Genomic DNA, 26,681 nt, shown 5'->3' with positions numbered 1-26,681 from the left:
TATTCCATTCAGCTCTGAAACTCCTGTCCTGGAGATCAACTGTCCTGATTGGTGAATGCCTCAGATGGTTTGACATATGTAGCTGTATACAGTATGGCTCTATCCAAGCTTGATTTTGCTCTCTGGCCATCTTCTCTCTAATTGCTTTCTACTGGTCAGTTTACATCTCCTTACCTTGCTCCAGGAACCATAATAAAATCAATAACTACCTTTGCTACTATGGGAAGAATGTATCAAATCTACTGTCCTACAGTTCCACTCATCATTAGGGTAACTTTCCAATCCAGGTCATGTCTCACTTATGTATGTTGTCTCCTCCATTAACACCCAAGGTCCTAGAGGACAGTGGTTCTCTTTGCTTTTACGTTTGTTTGTTCAACACTTAGCACAGTGGTTGGCATTTAAGCGATACCGAATACATGCCTTTTCATTAATTCAATGCCTTCTATGTGCCAATCACTCTACAGGTTGGGATATAAAGTTAAAAATGGAACAGTTCCTATCCCCAAAGAGCTTATATTTTGGGGCTGAAGTGAAGGAGGGGAAAGTAGAGGAGGAGCTACAGGAACAAAATGAACCCAGCTGAGAGAAAGAACACATGAATCCCACCTTTTGGTAGCTGGCTGGTACAATGGATAAAGTGCTGGGCCTAGAGTCAGGAAGATTTGAGGTCAGCTGTGCCTCAGACACTGATCAGCTCTTTTACCCTAGGCAAGTCAACTTTGCTTGCCTTAATTTCCTCATCTGCAAAATGGGGATAGTAAGAGCACCTACCTTTTAGAATGGTTGATGATAAAATGAGATGTTTTCAAAGAACTTTGCAGTCCCTTAAAGTGCTATATAAATGCTAGCATTATAATTATATTTATTTTTACTTCATGTAGCACTTAAGAGATTGTGAAATTAGAGATCAAATGTGGTAGCTTTATTATAATTGATAGAGAAAGCAGTTTGTTATAAAAATCTTTTTTGGTTTTCCTCCTCGCTCTTTCATATTTTAATATCATTGGGTTAATTTTGCATATTTGAACTTCTCACCAAGGTTTCTACAACTGGTTTTGCTCTACACTGCTTCCTGCTGTTTGGTGAGGCAATATTGTTGATTAATTCCTTAGAATTCAATTTGGAAAGATCAGAGATATTTTTGGTGGTGATATTATCATCTTCTGGTTAATTAAGAAGGCTGGATTACCCTGGCTTATGATCTGAAACAAAACAAACACATCTTGACCTCCTCTCTACCAGGACGGTGTCCCATCTACATTTTATATTAACAGAATCTATGGGGTTTACAAAGATTACTCACCTGAATCAAATTCTTAGTAGAAACTCAAAGAAGAAGAAGAGGTTTTGAATTTAAAGGCAAAGAAGTATTCTGCCTTAAGTCTAAAGTCAAGTTTTAAGTTAAAACCTTAATAAGTCTTAAGAACTGACTCACTCTTAAGTATTAGCAGTGTCAGCTTAGCCAGTGATGTGTTTGTTGTTCCCTGGAGCCTGTGCTTTTTGGTTGGAACAAAACCCTTTCTTTCTTTGTTTCTTCCTTCCTTTCTTCCTTCCTTTCTTTCTTTCTTTTTCCTTCTTTCCTTCCTTCCTTTTTTCTTTCTTTCTTTCCTTTCTTTTTTCTTTCTTTCCCTCCTTCTTCCTTCCTTCCTTCCTTCCTCCCTCCCTTCCTTCTTTTCTTCCTTCCTTCCTTCCATTGTGTGTGTCAGTTTCTTTGACTAGTTGCTTCCTGACATATCCCTAAAGTACATGTGAACTGGCGCTGTAGGTAAGAGTTGGGATTTCATCTAAGATCTGTATGCTATATTGCTGGCATTTCAAATTCTAGTTGTTTGGAGGACTGTGATAGGAACTCCTCTATTTTTTACTGACATTCTCTTGAAATTGTTTTGAATCATTGATGCATAATGTTTTCAGTCATTTAAGGAGAGTTAAGTTGGTTAGTTTGGAACTGACTCCATTCTGTTTTTCAAATTTATTGTACTTTTCCCTTTCATCCAGAGACTGGAAGACTGGATAGCTGTTGCTTTGAACAGCAAACTCCCTGTTTTCATCAATTTTGGTTTGGCTCTCCTTTCAGAAGCAAGGGCAGAGGTCTTTTGGCTGACTGCCTCTCATCCTGACCCCTAATTGTCAGCGCCCAACTGTTGTCTGATTGGTTGGAAAAGAAGCCTCACTCTCCTTAGAGATCTCATTTGGGGTTTTTGTGCCTCAGGTTTCTTTGGCTGGTTGCCTCTTGACTTATGGATGTGAATGATTCCTTGCTCTTTATTCCAAATTAGGTGTGATTTCTTAACACGTAGTATCTGTTAGCATCTACAGCCCTATAAAGAAAAGCGGAATCTGACTGCAAATATTCAGTGATTTCCTATGGCACACAGGATAAAAGAAAATCCCTTTGTTCTGTATTTGAACCTTTACAATCTAGCTTTCACCTCCCTTTTCAATCTCATTTGAATCTCCTCTCTCCCTGTCCCTCCTCATTGTACTCAGTTTTAGTTAGATTTGAATACCAGCTGTTCCCTGATCTCATCCTGCTCTTGCTTGCATCTATTTATACTTATTCAGATGAGAAAAACACATAGGAATTAAAGCAGGAAGGGAGTTTAGAGGAAATCTGAGTTCAAATCCCTTATTTTACAGGTGAAGGAACTGAGGCAAAGAGAGATTAAGTTACCTGTGCAAGGGAAGACAGCTAGTGTCTGAGATGCAATTTGAAATCAGGTCCCTGTGATGCCAAGTACAGTAAACTAACTCTTCATTACTCCATCTTCCTAACATTCACCATGTCTTCCTTTTCTTTCAAGCTCTTCTACCATTTCTTTTATGAAGTCATCCCTGATTCCCCTAGCTGAAAGTGGTCTTCCTTTCTCATGTGTTTCTAGAGCACTTTTTTAGACCCCTCTTTTCCCCTCTATTCTCTTATTACACTTACTTGAGTACATATAATATCTCTCTATTAGACAATAAGTTCTTTGAGGTCAGGAATAATGCCATTTCTTATCTTTACATTCCTAGTGCCTGGCATATCAACATACTACTAAATATTTGTTTAATTAAACTGGATCATAAAATCTTTTTTTTAATGTCAGTTGCTGATTTTTGTTGTCAAATATCAAAGCCCCCAAGGTAATGTTGGAGTTCAAAAAGCAAGCAAGATGAAATATCAGATGTGAGCAGGAGATACTTCTCTATTTGTTCCTAGTTGACCAACACAGGGAGTTTTTTTCCTTTGAAAGAAAAGAAGGAAGAAGAAAGAAAAAAAGAAAGAAAAGATCTATACTGGCGAAGAATGAATGTGGAGAAAAGTAGAAAGAAAATAAAGTGTGACCTGTTTCTTTCTGTTAATGGGCTCCCTATCTTTCTGTCATTATCTTGGTCCCTTTCTGCCTCTGCCTCTCTGTTTCTCTGTCTCTATCTCTGTTTTCTCTTCTTTCCTTTCTTCATTCTTTGATTTAAAAAAATATATTTTGCTTAATTTAAACCCCATTCAGTGACAGTTCAGGGTCTTGAGGAATTTTGCCTTTTTGTGGCTAGATTGTTTTTGAATTTAATATCCTACCCCAAAGGCACTTCTTTCTCCTAAGAAATTGAGGAAGGGTCCCTATAAGCTTGCTCTCATTTCCACTTGTTATGCTCGCATCTCCTTTTTTTTTTTTTTTTTTTGCCCTAGCCTCATTTTTGGAAGAATAATTGTTTTTTCCCAACAAATGCTACAAAAACTTTTTCCCAAGTGATTTCTGTTTTCCATGATACATCAGAAGCAGCCACATCCTCTGTAATTTCCTTTTATTAGTTGCCATTTTCTGAAATTATGAATGCTTACAACATTGAATTTGAAAAGATACATTTAAAGCTCTGGATCTGATTCTTGGCTTTATTGTGTGGCAGTCATGGCATTTTCACATAGTCTAATGCTTTTTCTCAGCATTGTGATATGACATCACATACATGCACATCCCTCCAATATTTGTACATACATATATTTCACTACAAGCATGATGTTTGAGACAAGTGAATTGATTCAAGTGGGAGAAGTTCAGTAATTTTCTTTAAATCTGGTCAGATCTTTTATGCTGTACATGGAAAATTCTGATATAATGAACTGTATATGCCAGAGTATTACAAATGTGAGGAGGTTCTCTTCTCCCTGATGGCTGTAATGTTTCTTTCTGGGAGTAGGGACCAACTCCCTTACAAGAACAATAAATAATATATTTCTAATAAAAGAACAGCAATTATACCTTTAATAGTTGTAACCTACTCCATGGTCTACAATAATAAGACTTTGGAGATATTAAAGTTGGCATCTTAGACCTTAAATAGTTCATATAATCACGGAGCTGGAAGGGACCTTAGAGGCCTGCAAGCTCAACTCCTTCCTTTTTACAGATAAGGAAACTAAATTTGAGGGAAGTTAAGTGACTTGCTCAGGATTGTACAGCTAGTTAAATGTTAGAGACAGGATTTGAACTCAGGTCTTCCTGACTCAGAGTCCAGCTGAACATGAAGTCAAATAATATATGAATGAAGTCAAATATATATCAATGAAGTCAAATAACATAGTCAAATAATCTCATTCTTGTTCTGTGGCATAGAATACACCAAAGAAACAATCCAATTTATTCAGATCAGTCCGCTCCACTTGTGATAACCAGGGCATCTACCCCAGTTCAGTGAGTTGTTAGATGGAATATTTACACTGTCCCTCCACAATTGGGAGGCTGATCACTACTTTTATAAGTTATTGTTTGGGGATGAATGTTGGTTAAATCATATTAAATAGAGATGGTGCTATCAAAGCAGGCAGGCTTTATAACCTGTTGGAGTTTTGAGTTAAAAGAAAACTTTGGAAGTATGTAGATGAGCTATTTAGAAATAAAATATTTTTTTTATTAAAGCCCATGTCGACCTCTAAAATGAATTTAACTACATGAAGCTTATAATTTGAAGGGGCCTCAGCTATCAGTCACTTAGTGTTTCTTCTCATTCCTCCTCCTTCTCTCTCCCCCCTCCCCATTTTGCAAATAAGGAAACTGAAGTTGGGGGAGTTAAGTGATAAGTCCAAGATCATACAGATAATAAATAGATGCACTGAGATTTGAGATAATTTTTTCCAGATATGAATTAAATGATTTTTCCCATTATATTAAAGTACCTCATAGAATATAGGATGTCCCAAAAGTCTTAGTGCAAAATTAAGCTTTAATAACATCAGAAGTATGAGTGCTACAGACATACAAAAACATCATTTGAAAATTTATTTAAATTTCTATACCATATAGTTTTTTACAAAGTTCAATGAGAGTTTCTAGTGTGAAAACTGCCTAGAACCATGACACAAGACAGTTATGCTGAATTTTAATAAGAATCACATCAATATTTTTAAAAGTTCAATAACCTTTTACATATTTTTATTTATAAATAAAAAAATAAGTTGTAGCATTTATACTTCTAAGTTATTAAAACTTAAAACTGCATTAAGATGTTTGGGACACCTGAATGAATCCTCACCAATGGAAAGACTTGTCTTTTCCTGAGCATCTGAACTGGGCTGACCATATTGAATTTTGTACAATATGGGTTTCCTTTGGAAATGTGGCCTAACTGAGCTGTGTTTTTTGCATTAGGCTTTAATGGTTGCATTGATTGAGAGCACCCTTGAATCTGAAAAGCAGTCCAGTTTTTTCTCTGTTGTGTTTTCTAAGGTTGAGAACTTCCAAAATTCCACCAAGTCACTTTTCTTTGTGCTCCAAACCCCATTTATTTTGAAAGCTATGGTTTCTCTTGAGACCATGAAATAAATTTAGTTTGTTTTTATTAATAATAAAATCCCCATGGAATTGAATCCCACACTGATGACACTGTCCAAACACTATTTAATTTTTTTTATGTGACTTTTTCCTCCCACATGTGAGACTTTCTTATTAGCACTGAAATTTTTATAAATGTAGTAGCTCTGAATATCAGAAGATTTGATTTCAAGTGAAAAAGTGGGAAGTAGGTAGAAACTGATAACCAAGTAGCACTTTCTAAACCTCTCATTTAGGGTCCCTTTATATCTACTGCTGAAAAAAATACACACATTTGCCCATTGAAGGAACAGTGAATCTCATCTCATTTGTTTGCTCAGTGGATATACTGAAGGACATGACTATGTACTTTCTCTGTTTAAATATAAGAATAGTGATCGACATGTCAACAATGTGGTGACATTCTTGCCATTTTCTTTTTCACAAGAAATGATTTCCTTATGGAAACTGTCTTTCCCATGAAAAAATGACCTGTCTTTCATTTTGTCATTCAGATGGGCCCTCAACTGCTTACCTTTGGTGATCAAAAAGTCATCTAGATCAATTACTTAAGAGTTTAATTTAGTGCAGCTTGGCAGCTATTGCTCCCATGCTCAGGAACTCACCTGAATGTTCGATAGCCAGATGAAGGAAAATGAACGAGAGATACTGAAAGAGTCAAGGATCTTTGCCACTCTCTGGATATATGATGGGTTGGTGGACATTTCACTGGCTTAATGAAAACTTGGAGAGCTTGGCATGTTTTATGAATGCAACCCAACTTTTTTTTTTTTTTAAAGCTAGATATATTCATTATCTTCCCTAGCAAAGTCAGAAAACAAATAGAACCATGTTTCTCTGTTTTCTGTGCTAAAGAATGTTAACATCAAAATGAAAGAAAACAAGGAAGACAGACTCTTATTTATATAAAAAGTAATCCAGCTGCATCCAATTAAAGCAGTGTAGTTCAGAGCCCTATACCTCTAATTTCCCCCTTCCCCTTAATTACCTCAGCATTTTTTGTTCACATTTACTGAATATTTGATGGCTAAAATGTTCAGGTCAAAGGTATAATATAAACTGACTCTATCTTTCTTTAACTGCAAAGGATGAATAAATGTTGACAAAGGACTGGAAGTAGAAACCCAATTTCTTTGGACTTTTTCCCCTTAAAAGCAAAAGCAAAATTTTAATTGAGTTAATGTGGGTTACAGTGCTATACTCTCAAATTTTTCAGGCTATTATATTGTGTGGATGTTGAGGCTCATCAATTGATAATAATCTCTAACATAAACTCTCGAAAAATCTACATGACTTAGTATGAAAACCAACTATGTCTCATACCATGTCCTATCAAAAGGGTCCCAAATGACAAATAGGGATAAAGTTCCTTACTTTGTCAGTGTTCAAGTGTCTTGATACTCAACTGTATCCCCAGGAAGTACAAGTACTAATTCTTTTGCTCCATTTTTAGCTTTTTTGTTTTTTAAACTAACAATAATATACAACTCTATGTCAGGCAATGAACATCAACTGAGAAGTTGCTTTATTTACCTCTTTCTCTGGGGACAGTAAATGTGGAATTCAGGAGGCATCCAATACAATCTAATCATGAAGCACCTGTTGCCAGAGGTTTCCTGAGACAGTCTAATAGGTATCATCATGGAAAAGAATCTGAATAAGACAAAGTAACTAAAACCATAACTCAAGTGAATGATTGCTTTAGTTCATATACCACTAACATGAATGTTGAAGTGAATCCTAACTTTATTTTAAAAGATTGTTTTTTAACAAAACCTTATTTTTCATATTTGAGTTCCATACAAAGCCAAGTGCCCTGCTGTAGGAGAGCAATAACGTTGACAAGGACAGAGATCATTAAGTAATAGTTTTCTTAGGTGTAATTTAAGCAAGAGATTTCAAGAATCGTCTTAACCAACCTGACAAAGAAGTAAAAAAAAATTATAAATCCATGGTAATGATTTTTTTCTTTTCTAATTAACTAGGCAGGTTTCCCAATGTAAAATAAATGAAAAAACAATTCTTTGCTGCTATTTGCCTTGCACTTAAAATTTTCTTTGGCCATGGTTAATTGTCTCTTTTCAAAGTTATTTCTAAGCCAGTAGCTAAAAGACACTCAAGGCTCAGGGTAATTTGAGTGGGAACCTTTTGAAGCTAAGTTGTACTATACCATGCTGACTATAAAACTACTAGCAAGCAAAACATTAGCTGTTTTGAATAACTAGAGTTTATCTTCATTAACTCTATTAGCAGGCAGTATCTAAGGGGAGACAAATCTGTCTCTTCCCATTTGGCTTGGCCCCAGGGATGTTCAAGGTTCAGATGGGGCCAGATGCACTTATGAAAAGCATGCCTGACCTTCACATTAGAGCACTAGATTTTGACTATTGTTTATTATTTCCTGGTATAGAATATCTGAGAGTGAAGGAAAGGACATTTTTCCTTGTAAACAGATCATGGGTTTTTTGTTCCTCTAAGAAATCTGTAGGAATTTGACCATAAAGTTTGATAAAAATGGATCTGAAATGATTAAATAAAAAGGCACCCAGGTATGAGTGTGTGGCAACACAGACTATATTGTTTTTCTTTCTAATTTCTGGAAATATTTGGGCACTTCACCTATACCTATTGGACTCAGCAATTATCTTTAGAGGGTTATGATTCTGATATGCAAGACTATATTCTTATCAAGTGGTTCTTTGAAATGATCTTTTGGGGATAATTGCACAATCAAATGAATACATCTTTGTTTCACTGCTCACTTCTCTGAGAGGGGAATCTGGCTTACTGTTTGTTTATTCTGCAGGAGATATCTCAAGTGTAAGAGGGGAAAAGCATTTTTGGACATAGCAGTTAATTAGGAGAAGAGGTTGTTCTTATTAATGCCTTCACTGGCAAGTCCTATTGCTATCCCTCCCCCTGGAATGAATGAAGGTGGTAATGTTTATAACAGTGAAGCTGACCTGGGGAATCATTCTTTCCTGTTGTAGCCCTCTAAGGAAACTGACAGATTGATCCTTGAAATGAGTGTATTTGTGAGAAGTACACCATTTACATAGCATAGAAGTTTTATATGAATTATCTTTATTTTTCACTGTTCATCTGGAATATCCAATGACTGGAGAGGCCAAGGTTGGACAAAATTGTTGTTAGTTTTTGAAATCTAAAAGGTCCCCCTGAGGAGCTTGTTCAAAGGGAGCCACTTACAGTAGTTTGCCTTATAAATCAGGGTGAGATCTAAGCTCATGAGGATAAGTCAATTCCTTACTGTTACTTGGTAACAGTATGTTATCATGTCATGGTATCATGATGTCATTGCAAGAAGTACTCATAACAGGTTGTAATAGGGAGTATCACAAGGTATTCATAATAGTTGGCTACTATCGGTGTCCCTTAAGCAATTAGGAAAGGAACATAATTGTCACTTTGAATTTAGGAGAATGCCCATGGATGTCTCCTCTACTGGATGGTTTCTTCACTGCTACCATAATAGAGAAAAGCAATCAAATGTCTAATCTCACCTAGCAAGCGGTGTACTCTTTCATCTCGATCTTGATTTTACTTTTAATTTTTGTGGCTTTTTGACTCCTTTTTTCCAAAGAAATGGGGTCAATTGAGGATTCATGGATCATGGCAGAATGAAATGAGTAGTACAAATAAAATTCAGTGAATCCATTACCTTTCTTGTAACTAACAATCTTCTTTAAGCACCCCTCCTGAGTGAAACATTCTATGAAAGTAGCTAACGTGAAGAAGACCCTTGATGTGATTTTAGTTTTGCCACCCCCTGCCTTTGCCAGTCTTCTGTTGGAAGTACTAATGCTAGGCAATGTTTAAATGGCATGCAGTTGGAGAAACAGAGTTTACAAAGTGGACAAGCAGGCACTGAGTAACTGACGGTCAGTGATATCTAGGTCATGCAACATTGCTCATAACCTGTAGCCTAGATGCCAGCTCCATGAGTTTTAACTCCTTAGGTATTTGGTAGTATTCTGTAGCATTCTCTTCCCCTCCCCCAAATTCTAAGGTTTATATTTTTGACATTATGCAATCTTGGATACTGTTAAAAATAAAAACAACACCCCACAAACCTTATTCATTTATTTAAATTATAATTTAAACATGAGGCATTTCTTAAACACAAAGAAGCCACATATCTAGCTACAAGAGATCTCACCTTTTTCGGTCTCTACTTTATTAGCCCCATAATTACCTTCCCTGACACAATCTTAAAGATGATGTTAAACAATAGGCTATTCAAAAGCCCACTCTACAGCATCCAACTAAAACTGGTAGACTAGAGAGATTTGGGAGGAGGAGCTATCCAAACTTTCATTTACTGGTGTCTCATTAAGCTCAGAGACAGTAAAGAACATCTTGAAGTATTGTTATGAAGTCAGTTTGAAACCACTGCAGAGCAAGGAGAACTAATGTCATGTATTTGCAACAGCACTCTCCTCACTTAACTTTTTTATGAACTTCAATGTGACATTCATCCATTTTATACAGTTTTCATGACTTGAAGCAGATTAGATGAGAAACCTAGTAGTTTCCTTTGTTATACCACAATATCCCACATTCCTAAATTTTCTATCGAATTTTTAATTCTGCTAAGCTCACACCCTCTCCAAATATGCTCGTTATAATTAGGTCATCTTTCTAATGTATCATTATATCAAATGAGAGGGAGCTGTTGCATTTTAGAAAATAAGACTGAGCTGTGCACCTCTGGGATTGCAGGAACATTAGTGATGGCAGATGTGGTCATCTTTCCCCTGCAGTTGCTTAAAGGATAAAAGAAAGCAGCAATACCTATCTTCATCTGATGTGACTTAAGCTAGAACTTGTGCGGCCACCTGTGTGGCTCAATGCACAGAACTCGGCAGAGGAACAGATTGCCATAATTGATTTAACGTGCAAATCCTTGCAAAAAAAAAAAAAAAAGACATCGGAACTAAAAAGAACAATCTAAGGTGACTACTCTAGCCAAAGCTGTAATTAGCCAGTGACCTTTGACAGTAAGAATAAAGTTTTAAAGGAAAACAAAATGTTTTCCTTTATTTTTTTTTTTAAAAAGACACCCTTCAACTGAAACAGTTGGACTGAGTGTTTTGTGAAATGAGGAAATCAAAACCAGCTACTTTTAAGACCAAAGAAATTAATCCAAATCTTAATGAAGGGATACTTTGGTACTGTAGCCATAACAGACAACTTCATAGGTGTAAAAAGCATGGAATCCCCAAACTGGTACATGGTGGCAGAGTCATAGGTGGTCTGGGAAACCTGCTAGGTCTCCTGTGGAGATTGCTGACTGCCATAGCCCATAACAAGAGTCTAAGAAACACAAGCATAAGCATATCAGTTAGCTTGTCAAACTATAATGGGTAACATTGCTGTGTTGAAAAATTACTTCAGGCTTTGTGAAGGATCTCATTCTTTTGAGGAAGTGATGTTAGGTGCCATAGATTAAACTCTATGGTCTTGAGTGGAATGCATATGAAGTTTCCAAAAACTCTCCTAAAAGGACTATTACACAGTTTTGTCTTATGATCTCAGCTAGAAAAGCAGAAAAGATGGGCATGAAAAGGCAGTTCAGAAACACATCTGAGAGGACATGAGTTCAGAAAGCTTTCAGAAGATGAAAGATGATTAAAGTTAAGGCCTTTATCTGCAAACAATAGTGTATTAATAAACTCTATACCATATTTACAAATGCTTTTTCTTGTATTAAAACTAACAATATTCTGTTCACAGTGCCATTGTTTATACAGGTAGCAATCCTATAATACTTATGGATTTTGGCATGGGAATCAGTAGCGCCTTGTATTTACAGGAAATGTACATGCATGAATATAAACATGTCATTGAAATGGAGGCATCAAAAATGACAGATTGGTCAATTATGCAAAAGAATGGACTGTACAACACCTTCCCTGCAGATCTGACAGGAAACCACTGTTCTTTAAATTGAGAAGATGCCAGTCTTTTAACCTAAAGTGGCATAAAAATTATTAACAAAATGAGCCTCCTCTGGGACTGGTTGGGTAGATAGAGTATTCTTAGTCCAGAGTTTTAGATCCTTTGTCTAGTGCACAGAATATAAAAGTTAAAAAGGTTTATTATTATAATTATTATTATTATTAAAATAAAAGATTCTTTCTCTTGCCCTCTTTTATGCCCACACACTTAAAACCAGTGTCCTCTGAGTTCCAAGTTTGCTGGTGGTTTATTGTGCAGCTCAGTAGCCAGATTTTAAAAAACTGTCCAGTGCTCTGGACCTATGAGCTGCTGCATGTCACAGTATGACCAAGGGCAAATGGAGTTTGTGGCCAAGAATGCCTTCCTTCCTCTCCAATCTTCCCCTGATAGTTGCGAAGCCTGTTCCTGGGACAAGTCTTAGCACTTATTGAACGGAGTTCCTCACTGAAGCAGCTAATGATCAGAAGTGACAAATGGCTTTGATACACTTAGAAAAATGGGGACGGAGGGGGTCAAAGGAGCACAGGAACAAAACCCAGAAGCAGTCTGGGTTTATTGACAAGGACACCCTTAGAGATGCTGTTTCCTTTCATGCTCTTGATGGCCCTGTGCACACTGAGATTTCAAACTTCATCCTGACTAGCAGAGAGAAGATCACAGTGCCAAAGGGCAGGGCTGCTATTATGGGGTGTCTCCATTTCCAGTCTGCTCCTCATTTTCAGTTCCTTGGCCTGTTTGGTCATTGATCTTGTTGCTATTACTGTCACTGCTGCCACTACCACTGCTGGGTTGCGTATGTTGTAAACTTTTCCATTTGGCCAGGTTTCTTGTGAGATTGTTTATCATATTTTCAGCCAGGGGACTGTTTTCTGTAAAATGGGACCATTCCTTGAAGAGAGGCTCGGCAATGTGGGTCATGAAACCTGGAAGAACACAAAATTGAAAGATCACATGAGACGACCACAAAGGGAGTGATACTATGAAACGAATACTTGTTCTGGAATCAGAGCACCTAGGTTCCAATCTTCAGACACTACAACATGCGTGACACTGGCAAATTACTTCAACTCACGGGATCTCAATGTACTCATCTGTAAAATCAATAATCATTGAGATAAGTTCCAGCTCTAGCTCTATGATCCTATGAAAAAAAAAACCTCACCAACTTGGACTAAGTGAGGTATAAGGATTGTCTGATTAAAGTCCAAAGATTGGATTACTAGATTCTCTCTTTAATTTTGTGTAGAACCTATTTTACAATACAAAATACCTTTAAATATGTAGGCATAGGCATCAATGGCAACTTAGCCAGAAATCCTTCTGTTCATACATTCACGTGTGTACATATACATACATACATTTTTTAAAAAGAAATATAGTTTTATTATTTTCAAAGCTATACAAAACCTTGACCTAGAGTATTGGAGTAGTTCATGCACTACTCCGATGTAAACTCATTTTTGGGTAGAGGCTCTTGAGGAGTTTGCTTTAATGAACTGATAAAATTAGTTTGTATTTAGAATCTGAGTTGTTTTCATGCAAATGAATGCTTAACAGAGAACACACTGTTAGACATTTTAGATATTTATATTATCAACTTATATTGTTTATTAAGCAAAGGTAAACTTTAGGTCAGCATCTGTCTGTGCACAGATTCTAAATGAATAAGATTTTTATTGTACTTCTTTGCATGGGAATTAGAAATCAATGCAGTGAGATCCTCCTGTAAAAATACCACTATAAACATGTCACCAACTTAGAATTGCTGAGGATATTTCAAACACCTGTTTTAGCAGAAAGATACCAATTCAGCTTCTCACTGGTTAATTTCAGTTAGAAAAGAACCAAAGGACATGCTGACTAGCACTGTATATTAGGTATCTTCTCATACTCTGTGAAAAATTGGCTATATGTCAAAATTATAAAATTATAATCCCAGAATCATTTATACCTCATGGACCTGAGGGAAAACAATGAAATGTGGGTTTCCATCTGGATTTAGGATTTTTAAAAAACCATACCAAGGGTTGCATATAAGATAACATTTTTCCCCTTCAACTTCTTTATTTTTCTTACTTCTAATACCTATCTCATCTTTTAAAAACTATCTTTAATCCTCAAGATAGTTTTCTTGTAAATCAATATGTTTTGTACCATTGAATACAAAAAGTTTACTCTTCTAAAATATTTAAACACCAGCTTATTCTCCTTCATGAGAATTGCCCCATTCACCTGTTACCCCCCCCCCCCCTTCAATCATCTTCACTCTGCCCCTAATTTTCAATATATGAATCCTTCCCTGTTGTCTACAACATGCCTGGATCTCCCTCATCCTTAAAAAAGCAAAACAAAACAAACTGAAAACAACAACAACAAAATCCTAACTAAAAACCAAACTAAAACCCTTCACTTAACTCTGCTATCCCCCTAAGTTTTTATTATATCTGTCCTGTTCACAGTCAGACTCCCAGAAAATCAAAAAGAACATTAATTCTCTTCCCTTTCTCACCTTCCACTCATTTGATAACCTCTTATAACCTAGCTTCCATTCCTGTCACTTCACTGAATCTGTTCTCTTCAAGCTCATCGATGAGAGACCTTTATTGTATTCAGTGACACTTATTTCTCAGTCCTCATCTTGACCATGCTGTAGTATTTGACACCATTGACTACTTTTTCTTTCTAGATAGTCTTTTCTTCCTGGATTTACCTCATAGCTCTGTAATAGTTCTCCTCTCTCCTCAGTTTTCTTTGAAGGGATATCATCCATCATCTCCTCTTTATGTGTGAGTGTATCCCAAATCTCTGACTCGGGCTGACTTCTCTTTTCTCTCTGTAATCTCCTTCTTGGTAATTTCATCAGTGGGTTCAATTATTATTTTTATGCAGATTACACTCACATTTATGTATCTAGTCATCATCTTGATCCTAAGCTCTAAGCTTGCCTCTCAAACTCCTTTCTGGACTTCACTCAGATGTGTCATAGACATGCCTTAAACTGAACATGTTCAAAATGGAATCCGTTATCTTTCTGACTCCATCTCTTATCTTTCCCATTTCTGTGTAGAACATTTTTATTTTCCAGGCCATCATGTTTCTTGTCTAGGAGTCATCCTGGACTCTTCACTCTTATGTGGTCTCCATATCCATTCAATTGCCAAGTGTTTATCATTATTTTATTACCCCAATAGCTTACCTCTGTACTGATAAGTAAATACAAGATATATAGGAATAGGGATTGAACCTGTGATTTCGTAGTTCTAGACAATTCTGAGGTGAGGAAACTCCCTTTGCCAACATAGGTCAGCCTATTATCTGTAACTTGTAGTCTTCAACAGTTGCATGCTAATGGTCACAAAGCTCACATATGCTGGACAAGACTTGCATTTGTGTCTTCCTGGTTTGGAGACTAGCTTTTTATCCACTCTGCTCTGATTACCTCTCAACCAAATGATATGTCATTTCTACAATGCAAGGAGCCATTTTTTGAATTAGCGTGATTGTATTATGAGTGGGGAGAAAGGATGGATGAAAGATGGCTGTGGGGCTAGTGTGTAGGATTATAAGGGAGAGGGAGGAGTCAAAGATTTCCTAAGGTTATACACCTGAGTGACTGGAAGGATGTCTTTAACAAAAAAGGAAATTTGGAGAAAAGATGGGCTTAGGGAGGAGGATAATAAACTCACTTTTGGACATACTGAATTTGAGATACCTATGGAAAAATCCTTAGATAGTAATGTCCAGAAGGACAGGAATTCAAGAGAAAGGTTAGAGTTGGATATCTAAATCTGAAAGTCATTTGTGTAGAAATGATATTTGAGCCCAAAGGAGAAGACAATATCACCAAGGAATAGAATGGGAAGAAGAAGAGAGGATGACTGAGTGAAAAGCCCTCACTAAGGAAGCAGGAAGCAGGAGATGAATGACCTTAATTCTCTCAGTAAATTAAATAGCAAAGACATTTGCTGACAAAAAGAGGAATTGGTGTGGCATTGTGTACATTTTGGGGGAAAAGGAATGAAATAGCTTCTGAGAAGAGTATGGAAGTCAATTAAGAAAGAATAAAAGGAATACAGTGTCAAGTGTCAAGATTAGATAATATGAATCTGTAGTGGACCCAGGGGGAAAACAGTGATGTGATTCCCTCTATTGTGTTTTGGAATTTCAGAAGTAGAAGCAGAGAAAGTGGAAGGTAGAGATGGGGGTGATTCAAAGTTGGAAATGGTAGGGTATAGATGGCAGAAAAGCAAAGGGGCAAGAAATTCCAAAGTAGAAGACAATGTGCTGAACTGGATAATTATAGGGTCAAGACAGTGAAAGAAGAAAAATGAGGCCAAAGGAAAAAGGGAGAAATGGAGGTTTTGGTTTTGGTTAGGATGAATAATAGGTTTAGGAGCAGTAAGGCTAATGGTGAGATAGAAAGATAGGTGAATGTCAAAGAGGGGAGATGTCAGAGTCCAAGATCATGCTGCTAACACAGTTATAGGTGATAGTGAGATTTAAAATGTTATTGTCCCCATGGATAGTTGAGGTGGAGTGAAGATATGTTACTGGATTTGAGAAGGTTGATTAATTGGGAGGCTAGGGAAGGGATAGCCACATAAACTCTCAGTATAGAGGTAGACATGTGAGCCAGTATTTTGAGAAATGTGGGAAAGTAACTTGAAGGTCCATCAATCACTGCAACAAGAATGTGTCCTAGATAACATAGATACATAGAGTGAACCTCAAAGGAAGAGAGGTTGTTGTATGAAGGCAAGGAATGTGTCAACCTCCCCCCCCCCCACTCTCCCCACCCCCCACCCCCCAGCCCAGTGTATTGGAAAGTATGAGAGGATTCAAAACTACTGGAGATGATAAGTGGACAAAGGTGCAACATTTTCCAAAGAATCAGATTTCCATGAGCAAAAGACGGAACAAGTATGAAAAGAGGGTATTTTAGTTTGAAGAGAATATCACTGAGATATTGAAGGTTCTAGAGGGTACAAAGGAAGAGAGGGAAGACAAGGAAAGGGAGGGAAACTGGATGTGGATGACAGTACAGGGAGAGACAATGGGAAGGAAAGTTTTGCCTTTGTAAACAGTTATTAATTGACAAATGATGTCTACATGAGCTACTTCCTTGTGTTTTTATACAGAAAGTGCTTTGTAAAACATCAAAGCACCAGGAAAAAGTGGATTGTTATTATTTCCACCTGATTCTCTTCTGTTGTGAAGAGGAAGGAAAAAGTTGGAGGAAGAAGAAGAGATGTTCTTCTGTGACCCCTTTTTTAACTCAATGTCTGAGTCCTTTCTCCTCTTTATTACCATGAAGGTGATAATTCTCTTCTCTTGTCATCCTCAGAATGTAGCCCCCATTATTGTAAATATTGTCCAGGGTTAAAAAATTTCTTTATCAATGACTAATCAAATTTCTTAAAAGTTATTATTTCAAAGAAGTGATGATCTCTACTAGAATACCTCTGTTCTGAGTTTGTGCATTCATTTATTCAATGAGCTTTTGTTGTTGTTGTAAAGCACCTATGATATCATGGGAACATTTCATGCAAAAATGGGCATGATAAAAAACAAAAATGGTAGGGACTTATTAACAGAAGCAGAAGAGATTAAGAAGAGTGTCATAAAAACACAAAAGAACTATACAAGAAAGATCTTAACATCTCCTAGAACCATGATTGTGTGGTTACTGATGTAGAACCAGACATTCTAGAGAATGAAATCAAGTGGGCCAACAGGGCGAGTGGAGATCATGAATTTCAACTGAGCTATTTAAATTCCTAAAAGATGATGATTTTAGAGTGCTGCACTGAATATACCAGCAAATTTGAAAAATTCAGCAGTGGCCATTGGATTAAAAAATATAAGTTTACACCCCAATTCTAAAGAAGAACGATGCCAAAGAATAGTCAGATTACTGAACAATTGTGCTCATTTCACATGCCAGCAAAGTTATGCTTAAGATTCTGTGAATTAGGCTTTAGCAATATGTGAACCAAGATTTACTAGAAGAGCAGGCAGAGGAACTAGAGACCAAATTGCCAACATTTGCTAGATTATGGAGAAAGCAAGAGAGTTCCAGAAAAAAAACATCTTCCTCTGCTTTACTGACTAAACTTCAAATCTTTGACTGTCTGGACTATAACAAAATGTGGCAAGTCCTCAAAGAGATGGGAGTACCAGATCATCTTATTTGTCTTCTGAGAAACATGTATGTAGGCCAAGAAGCAACAGTTAGAACCAAACATGGAACAACCGATTGGTTTAAGATTGGAAAAGGAGTATGACAAGGCTGTGTACTGTCACCTTATTTACTTAACTTTTATTCAAAATACATCATGTGAAATACCAGGCTGGATGAATCATAAGCCAGAATTAAGTTTGCTGGGAGAAATATCAACAATCTCAGATGTGCAGAGGATACAACTCTGATGGCAGAAAGTGAAGAGGAATTAAGAAGGCTATTGATGAGGGTCAAAGAAGAGAGGTGTAAAAGTTGGCCTGAAGCTTAACATCAAAAAAACCCTAAAATCTTGGCAACTGGTCCCATCAATTCCTGGCAAATAAGAGGGAGAAGAAATGGAAGCTGTGTCAGATTTTATATTGTTGGGGTTTTATTAAAGATCACTGTAGATGGTGACTGCAACTATGAAATTAAAAGATGTTTCTTGGAAGGAAAGCTATGGCAAATCTGGACAACAAAGTAAAAAAGAGAGTCATTAGCTTCCTGACGAAGGTCCGTATGGTTTTTCCAGTAGCAACATGTGGCTATGAGAGTTGGACTACAGGGAAAGCTTGAGTGCTGCAGAACTTTCCAATTAGGGTACTAGAGAAGACTTTTGAGAGTCCCTAGGACAGCAAGGAGATCAAATCAGTCAATACTTAAAGAAATTGATTCATGCTATTTACTAGAAGGTCAAATTATGAAGCTGAAGCTTAAATACTTTGGCCACATAATGAGAAGACAGGACTCCTTGGGAAAGATTGAAAACAAAAGGAAAAAGGGACAGCAGAGGATGAGATGGATAGATAGTATCATGGAAACAAAAAACATGAACTTGGACAGACTCTGAGAGATAGTGGAGGATAGAGAAGAGTTGGATATGTCTGAACAACAAAATTATATGCCAGGTACCATACTAAATGCTGGGGATTCAAGGAGCTTCAAATTAACTTCACAATAAAATAAAATTAGGTATTTATTTCAAGGTTACAAAACTTTGAAAGTAACTCAAATTATACCCCTCACATCAAATTATGAAAGCAAAAAAAATTTTTTTTAAAGCATGGGAATCTTCATAAGGATTGAGAAGAACATGAAGCCGACTGAGAATTGAAATGTCATAAAACATATAATAGAAGTTTAAGTTGATAATATGGCAAGACTTCCTCCTTCATACCTAGCCATTACATAAACATTGCAAGTTTAATAACGTAGGATTAATTCTATAGGATTAAATGCTCTTAATTAAGGAAGTGTGCTGAAAGAAGTATTAAAAAATAATTGAATTGTGAGCTTCTTACTATTTTTGTTCATTCAATTCTAAATTGCAGAGTTAATGCACTTAATTCATGTTCTTCAACAAAACCTTTGTCCTGTTTTTCATTTTTCCTTTAAATCTGCATACTTTAATAAGTATTGTACATATGCTATTTAGTTAAATAACCAACAGTTCATATTCTTTCTTCTCACTCAGCATTCAACCATTCAAAGGGATCATATCAAACTCCATTTTCAGTCTTACAGATCTCTGTAGGGGTTTGTTTATTTGTTGTGTTACTCCTGGCAGTGAGTCCATAACAAACTAAATTAAAACAAAAATTCAAGGCCAGCTTACCAATTTGTATACTAGGGATTGAATCCTTCTGTTGATTACAAAGAGGACTTATTTCCAGTTTTAATTTCTGCTCGAGGTGACCTAAGAAGAAAGGAAGAGAGGATATATTTGTGGTTTGGAATTCATGAAAATGAGTTTATAATTCCTTATCACCTGGTTGAGAAAAGAAATTCCAGAAACTGGTACTTGGTTTGTTATCATCATCCTGCCCCAGTAGTTACTGTGAGATTTTAAAATATCCAGGAATCAACAGTCTATTCAGGTTACCACAAGGTCTGGCCAACTAGTCTCAGATCAGGAGAGGTCTTACATCAGGGACCACAGAACCTAAAGCAGGCTTATGTCCTAGAAAAGAAGGTCAAAGGTCAGTCTCTGAGTTATTAGTTAAGAAGATGGATTTGCTCTTAACAGTTTTCTTTTCATCCAAGGGTAGCTAGGAATGAACAATAAACAGGGACTAGGGAGACCTGATTTTTTTTAAAGTTTATTTATTTTTAGTTTTCAACATTCACTTCCGTAAGTTTTAAATTTTCTCCCCCTCTCTCCCCTTCTACCTCCCCAAGATGGCATGCAGTCTGATATATATTCCTATCAAACATATTTTCACATTAGTCATGTTGTATGGAAGAATTAGAATGAATTTGAGGAACCATGAGAAAGAAAAAACAAAACAAAAAAGGAAAATAGCCTGCTTTGTTTTTTCAGACTCCATAGTTCTTTCTCTGGATGTCAATAGTATTTTCTGTCTTTAGGTCCTTGTATTACTGAGAAGGGCTAAGTCTATCAAAGTCAGTCATTGAACACTGTGGCTGTTAATGTGTACAATGTTCTCCTTGTTCTGCTCATCTCCCTCAGCATCAGTTCATAGAAGTCTTTCTAGGTTTTTCTGAAAGTCAACCTGTTTATCATTTCTTATAGCACAATTGTATTCTGTTATATTCATATACCACAAAACTTGTTCAGCCATTCCATAAATGATGGGCATCCCCCCAATTTCTAGTTCTTGGCCACCCCAAAAAGAAGAGAGACTGGATTTTTAAAAAACAAACAAAAGACCCTTTCCTTTGCAAATATATCATAACTCATTTTAACAAAATCTACTTTCCATGTGTCTGTTAGGTCTTTAAATGGATAATCAGTGATGGAGTAAGCTTTCTGTAACAGAAATAAAAGGCAAAAGGTCCAACTCTTTATAGGGATGGTAAATATGCCTTTTGTTAGCTCAATGGTAGGGAAAAGAAAGAACCATCATAGGAAGCTGACCTTACCATGTATAGTACCTACATGTACCATTTGTATCCTCTTACATGAAGGTACTTTTGAGGTAGCTTGATTAGACTAGTCATTCAAAATGTAGTCAGTAACAGAGGAGTATTGATTGTAAGCCGCTGTTATAGTACCTCTAATGATGGCAGGAGAGCTTTGAATTCCACACCCACCTAGCTAACCTCTTCAGATATGAAGGACTTAAGCTGAAGCAACATTAGGAACTTTTAAGCCCTTAGCAATCCAGTCCACATTGTTCATCTCTAGCTATTACCCACATCTTTTACCCTTAGATTTCCAGAAGGCATGCAGTTCCCTCATTAAAGAGAAAGTCTTCTCAAATTAGTTCTCTTTCCTCACTTCCCTATTTTTGTCAATTGTAACATCAGCCTCCAAGTCACTTGTGTTTGAAGCTTTGGATTCACATTTCACTTATACCTTTCCTTTATGTCCTCCACACATAATCTGCCACAACCTCCTGCCTTGTTTTGTTTTTTTTCCTCTCCCCTTCGCAATATCTCTTAAATGAATCTGGCTCTTTTTTATGATATCTGCCACCATGCTGGTCTGAAGAATCTTCTACCTTAGCTTCTAGTCTTTTCCACTCAAATAACTGTATAGTATTCATATTTCTATATCACTTTAAGGTTAATATAGCACTTTCCTCACAACCTGTGACAACTCTGTTTTACAGAGAAGAGAACTGAGGTTCAGAGATTAAGAAGTGGCTGGCCCAAGGTCATATAGCTAGTAAATGAAGTATAATTTCAACCAATCTTTCCTGAATCCAAGTCAGTGTTACTCTTTTCACTATATCACATTGCCTTGCATCTATTCTATCCAAATGAATCTTCCCAAAAGACCATTGTCAGTAAGTCACCTCTCTACTCAAAGCCCCTAAATGGCTCACAATTACCTATAAGGTTAATTTCTAACTCCTTGGCTTGACTTTTAAAGACCCCTCAAATCTGGGTTAAATTTAACTTTCTAATCTTCTCTTACTACCCTGCATGAAAACTTTAGTCATACTGTTTTACCGTTTGTCTCCTGAACATATCTTTGTTCATTTCTACCTTCATGTCATCTTTTCTCCTTTCTTGTAAAACTGTCCATCACTCAAAGTTGAGCTTTAGTTCTATTTTCTCCATGAAACATTCCACATATATTCCAAATCATAACAACCCAACTTATCATAGGCTACTAGAGTTGGAAGTGGCCTCAGAGGTGATCTAGTCTAATTCTTAATGCTCTACAACGTCTTTAGCAAGTGATCATTCATTCTCTGCTTGGATATTTCCAGTGACAGAGAACTTATCTTGTAAAGATATTTTTGGATCTTGGCTATCATTTCAATATACTATCTTTTCAAGTTTTTTGTTATTTGTAAATTTGATTATTCCATCTGTGCCTTTATCCAAGTTATTGATAAAAATGTTAAAAAACACACCGTACTTCAATTTTAGAGACATCTATCTAAAGTGACAGGTGATTAAGGACTGATCTTAGGGTCTAGACATTCAATCAGTTCTATATATATTCCCCCTAAGCATGTATCATCTAATCTGTCACAATATAGTCCCCAAGAAAAACATGAAACCTTTGCTAAAATATGTTGCTAAAATCTACATCAACTATGTTTATAGCATGCCCTTATTTACCAGTCCAACATTTCACAACATAGACTTAAGACAGTTTGGAATACCCAAAGTCCAGTACAGGAAAATATGGAACTCAAAACAGAATACTAAAAACAAGTCAGCTTTATTGAGGGGAGTTATAATATGAAGGGCAGGTCAGGAATATGGTAGAAACAGGTCTGGTACACTGGGGTCCAGAGTGGAATTGGGTACCCTCTATAGGTCCCCCCAGAGGGAGTGTGGCACCCTCTCTCCCCAAACCAGTAAAGTCTGGTAGTTTTATATAGGGTTCTTATCTGGATCTCTAGGACTAGGCATTGGGGGAAGGGAACTAGGATCTTGGACCTGGGAATGGGTACTGATTCATTTTAGCAGACAAAGGGAAGACTCCAGGGGAATTAGAAGCTAATTGATATTTAAACTCCCTGCTGGTTGATAAAAAGTTGGTAAAAGGCTGTTACTCCTGGTCATACTCTTGACAGCATGACTCAACTTCCCTCTCAGGAGTTTTTGAGCTTCCCTATGTGGTCTTCGTTTAGTGTGAAGGAGACGCTACTCTGATTATTACAAGCAAATCTTTTTAAAGAAGGAAGAGGGATTACTTTGGCATGTCCTGTTCTTAATGAGCATATGCTGGTTCCTTATAATCACAAATTCCTTTTCTCTCTATTCACAAACCAGGCCTTTAATAATACCCTAGAGTTTTCCCAGGAAAGTTTACTGACTTATGGCCCAAAGACTTTGCCGCTTCCCTCTTTTGAATATTGAGAAAACATTTGCTCTTCTCTAGGCCTATACTCTCTCATTTTCTACAGACTTTCAAAGACTAATAACAGTAGCTTTGCACAATCACATCTTCCTGTTTTCTCAATACCCTGGGCCTGAGACTTGAAATAATCGATGGCAACTAGTTGCTTTCTTACTGTATATTTATTTATACCTTGGTTCCCTATTTTTATTTTATCATGTCTTGTTCAAAGATCATTCTCTTTGGTGGAGAATACTGAAGAAAAATTTGATTTCACTAGTTCTCCCTTCTTTCTGTTGTCTGTGATCATCGTTGCATCCACCCCAAGTAGCATTCAGATCACTTCTTTCTCTTTTCTATCCTTTTAGCAAAATAAACAAAAAACCCTGTCATTTTTGTTGCCTTGCTATTCCTATTCCTTCTCAGCTCTAGTTGATCATGAACATTAGCACTAGACATTATTCATCTAGGACTGTGTCATGCTTTTCTATCAGCTGATAAATTTCCTGCATATTCACACCATTTTCTTCAAGTAGATCTCCATTTTCTTCTTCTTAGGAAATATTTTTATCTCTCTTTAGGACTTTATTCTTGACAAGGTCACATCTCTCCATGGAAAACTTCCCCTGTAGAATTTTTAGGCCATGCAACTTTTCCATCTTTGAACTATTTGACAAATGCTCTCCCAAAATCTAGGGTGTATGTCAGACTACATCTGACTTTCCTTTATTTCATGTATTTTAAACTGAGAACAGTCACTTCCTTCCCAGGTTCCTATAATTCCTACTTCAGCACCTATGGCTTATATTGCTCTTAAAATGTGGAAGTCAGAACTGAACAGAAAATTCTGGGGATGCTCTGACCAATGCAGAGCATAATGGAGGCCATTACTTCTCTGGTTCTGGTCACTGAACTTCTATTAATAATGCATTTTAAGCTTGCATTAGTAATTTTAATGACAATTTTGCTGTAAGCCCAGTAAACTTGTTGGGATGGGGAAGTTCCATGGATACACACAATATTGTAAAATACCAATGTTTGTGATGAAATACTGAAATGAATTTTCTTTTCTCTATCCTATCATTAAATCCACAGGGAAAGGTATTCTATAATCTCTCTCAGTAAGCTCTTTTATAATTTTATGGTTTACACATTCAAGATATCTTTCTTTGAGTGTAGCCTAAAGGAAGTTTCGGCTGAATGCAAGAGTGACTCACAGGTTGTGCTTAGAGGGAATAAAGGAATTGGCAATACTGGTTTTATTATGAACCTGAAGGCAAGAAACATGATTTTCTGGAACCTTGCTCATATTGCCTTGCATTACTCATGGTGAAAATATAAAGAAGGGAACCCACCAGGAACAGTTCATGGGATCATAGATTCAGGATCTGGAAGGGACCTCAAACACCATAATAGTGTAAACCCTTTGTTTTACAGATAAGGAAACAGGCTCAGAGAAGTTAAATAACTTGCCCAAGATTTCACAGGTGGGATGGATTAGGAGCAGCATTTGAAGGAAAGACCTCTGATTCTAGAGTGATTGCTATAACCTTTAGAGAAAATTTCAAATGACCTTGACATAAGGTTCTCCAAAACAAATTCAAATATGTGCTGATAACCAGTCACTTCTGTATGAAGATGGACACATAGGAGAATGGGGGAAAATACACAAAATATGGTTGTGGATTAAGAAATGAAAGGGCCAAAGGCTTGTAGATTTTTTCCAGAAGTCTCACTCTTCTCGATTATGATTAAAAAAAAAGTTGGAGGGTATTGACCATGGTAAACAGTGAATATCACAAAAAATGAAATTGAGCATATTTTAAGAGATAAGAAATGATGGATTATTGACATGGCAGTCGTTTTGAAATCAGCTACTTATGTGCAATCAGATCATTGACTGATGAGAGCAAAGGTAAAATTAGAAGAAAGAATAAAGATGAAAAATCATCATGTACAATGACAGCAGCTCTCCAATGCAACCTATTTAAATAAACTATTGACTCAAAAATGGGAAGTGGAGGAAAATATAGATACTAATTTTTGCCATTTCTTAGATATTTTTAGCTGATGCCAAAAATTGCTATAATTAAGAAGCCAAAGTATCTCAGAAACCTCTTCAATATATTTGATTCTGAAGGATGGCACTAAGTCAGTTGGTCAACACGCATTTATTATGTGCTTTCTAGGTGTCAGGCATTGTGTGAAGTGCTAGGGATAAAGAAGAAAGGCAAAAGACAGTCCCTAACCTCAGGGAGCTCACATTCTAATGGAGGTTGAGGGAGAGACAACATACAAACGAATGATAGATGAATCAGATAGATACAGTAAAAATTAGAGATCATCTCAGAGGGAAGAGCACCAGCATTTAAGAGGGATCAGTAACAGCTTCTTGTAGGGGACTTGTAGTTGTGACTTGAAACTTGTAGGCATAAATGAGAAGAGGGAGCATTCCAGGCATGGGAGACAGTCAGTGGAAATGCCTAAAGTGGAGAGACGGAGTGTCTTAGTCAAAGAATAGCGAGGAGGTCAGTATCAATGGACATTAAGTACTTGGGGGTGATTAAGGCGTATGAAGACTGGATAAGTAGGAGGAGGCCAGATCACATACGTGAGGAAATGAAAGTGCTGAAATGTATAATGTATAATCCACTCTTTAGTAATATTCTTGAAAATCAATACAACCATGAAGTGTCTATGCATGGTTCTTCCTAGGTGCTCTTATCTGATGTGTCAGCGTTAATGAGGACCAAGCATGAGGAGCAGCGGTCATAATGTGAAAAGCAAAGCAGAAGACTTCTTGCCAGGGTCAGCCACCTTCTCGTGTCTCACTCACCAGCTGCTGCACTAATGTCAAGAGTATTAAAGTATTAAAGAAATAACCTAAATTCTTGCCACAACTCCAGCATGTTTGCTCTTGGGTCTGTTCTTGGTGTGGAGATATTATAAATTATCATGTAACTGGAACTGATTCTGTGTTTTTATCAACCTACTCAATCCAAGAGAAATCTGTAAGAACTATCCCATTACTCATTGGTTCTGAAGGAGAAAGATGGCAAAAGAGATGGTCTGGTGGTCCTAAGTGAACTGAATAAATGTGTCTTTGTAATCGTCTTTAAAGACTTACTCAGACAACTTTTCAACAAACTCTCCTCCAAAAGAACTACTGCTGTTATTTGATGTCCCACCAATACCAGAATATGATGTTACTATTGGTAGTAATCCTTTCAAGCTCATTCTTGGATTGGGACCTGATCAGTCCCACTCACATAAAACCCGACCCTCTCACCATTAACAGAGAAGGGCTGTGACAGGTTAATCAACTCAAATATGGTTTCAGCAATGAAGTAGAAAAGCTCTGACTTATCCAAAAATCAAATTACCCCACCCATTAGGGAAGAAA

The 26,681-nt window shown here is 36.8% G+C and overlaps 2 protein-coding genes across 7 annotated transcripts in view; one reads left to right on the top strand and one right to left on the bottom strand.

Annotated features, from left to right (window-relative positions):
- MTFR2 (mitochondrial fission regulator 2) overlaps window positions 1-26,681 on the top strand; it is a 97,329-nt gene that overhangs the window by 62,783 nt on the left and 7,865 nt on the right. The window contains exon 9 of one of the 4 annotated variants that reach the window (XM_072637673.1): window positions 25,994-26,086. The exons of 2 other annotated variants lie outside the window; for them this stretch is intronic. In XM_072637673.1, coding sequence (XP_072493774.1) covers window positions 25,994-26,053 — 60 coding nt within the window. In that variant the 3' untranslated portion in view covers window positions 26,054-26,086. Of the gene's footprint in view, window positions 1-25,993; window positions 26,243-26,681 lie in introns of those variants that run through there. One more of the 4 variants, XM_072637672.1, reaches the window with a different exon arrangement.
- PDE7B (phosphodiesterase 7B) overlaps window positions 9,900-26,681 on the bottom strand; it is a 453,333-nt gene continuing 436,551 nt past the window's right edge. For all 3 annotated transcript variants that reach the window (XM_072637668.1, XM_072637669.1, XM_072637666.1), the window contains 2 exons: window positions 19,628-19,708; window positions 9,900-12,715 (listed from right to left, as the gene is read on the bottom strand). In XM_072637668.1, coding sequence (XP_072493769.1) covers window positions 12,474-12,715; window positions 19,628-19,708 — 323 coding nt within the window. In that variant the 3' untranslated portion in view covers window positions 9,900-12,473. The remainder of the gene's footprint in view (window positions 12,716-19,627; window positions 19,709-26,681) is intronic.

Source organism: Notamacropus eugenii, chromosome 2 (assembly GCF_028372415.1).
Source record: "Notamacropus eugenii isolate mMacEug1 chromosome 2, mMacEug1.pri_v2, whole genome shotgun sequence".
NCBI classification, from domain to species: Eukaryota; Metazoa; Chordata; class Mammalia; order Diprotodontia; family Macropodidae; genus Notamacropus; species Notamacropus eugenii.
This window is presented reverse-complemented; position numbering and strand designations above follow the sequence as displayed.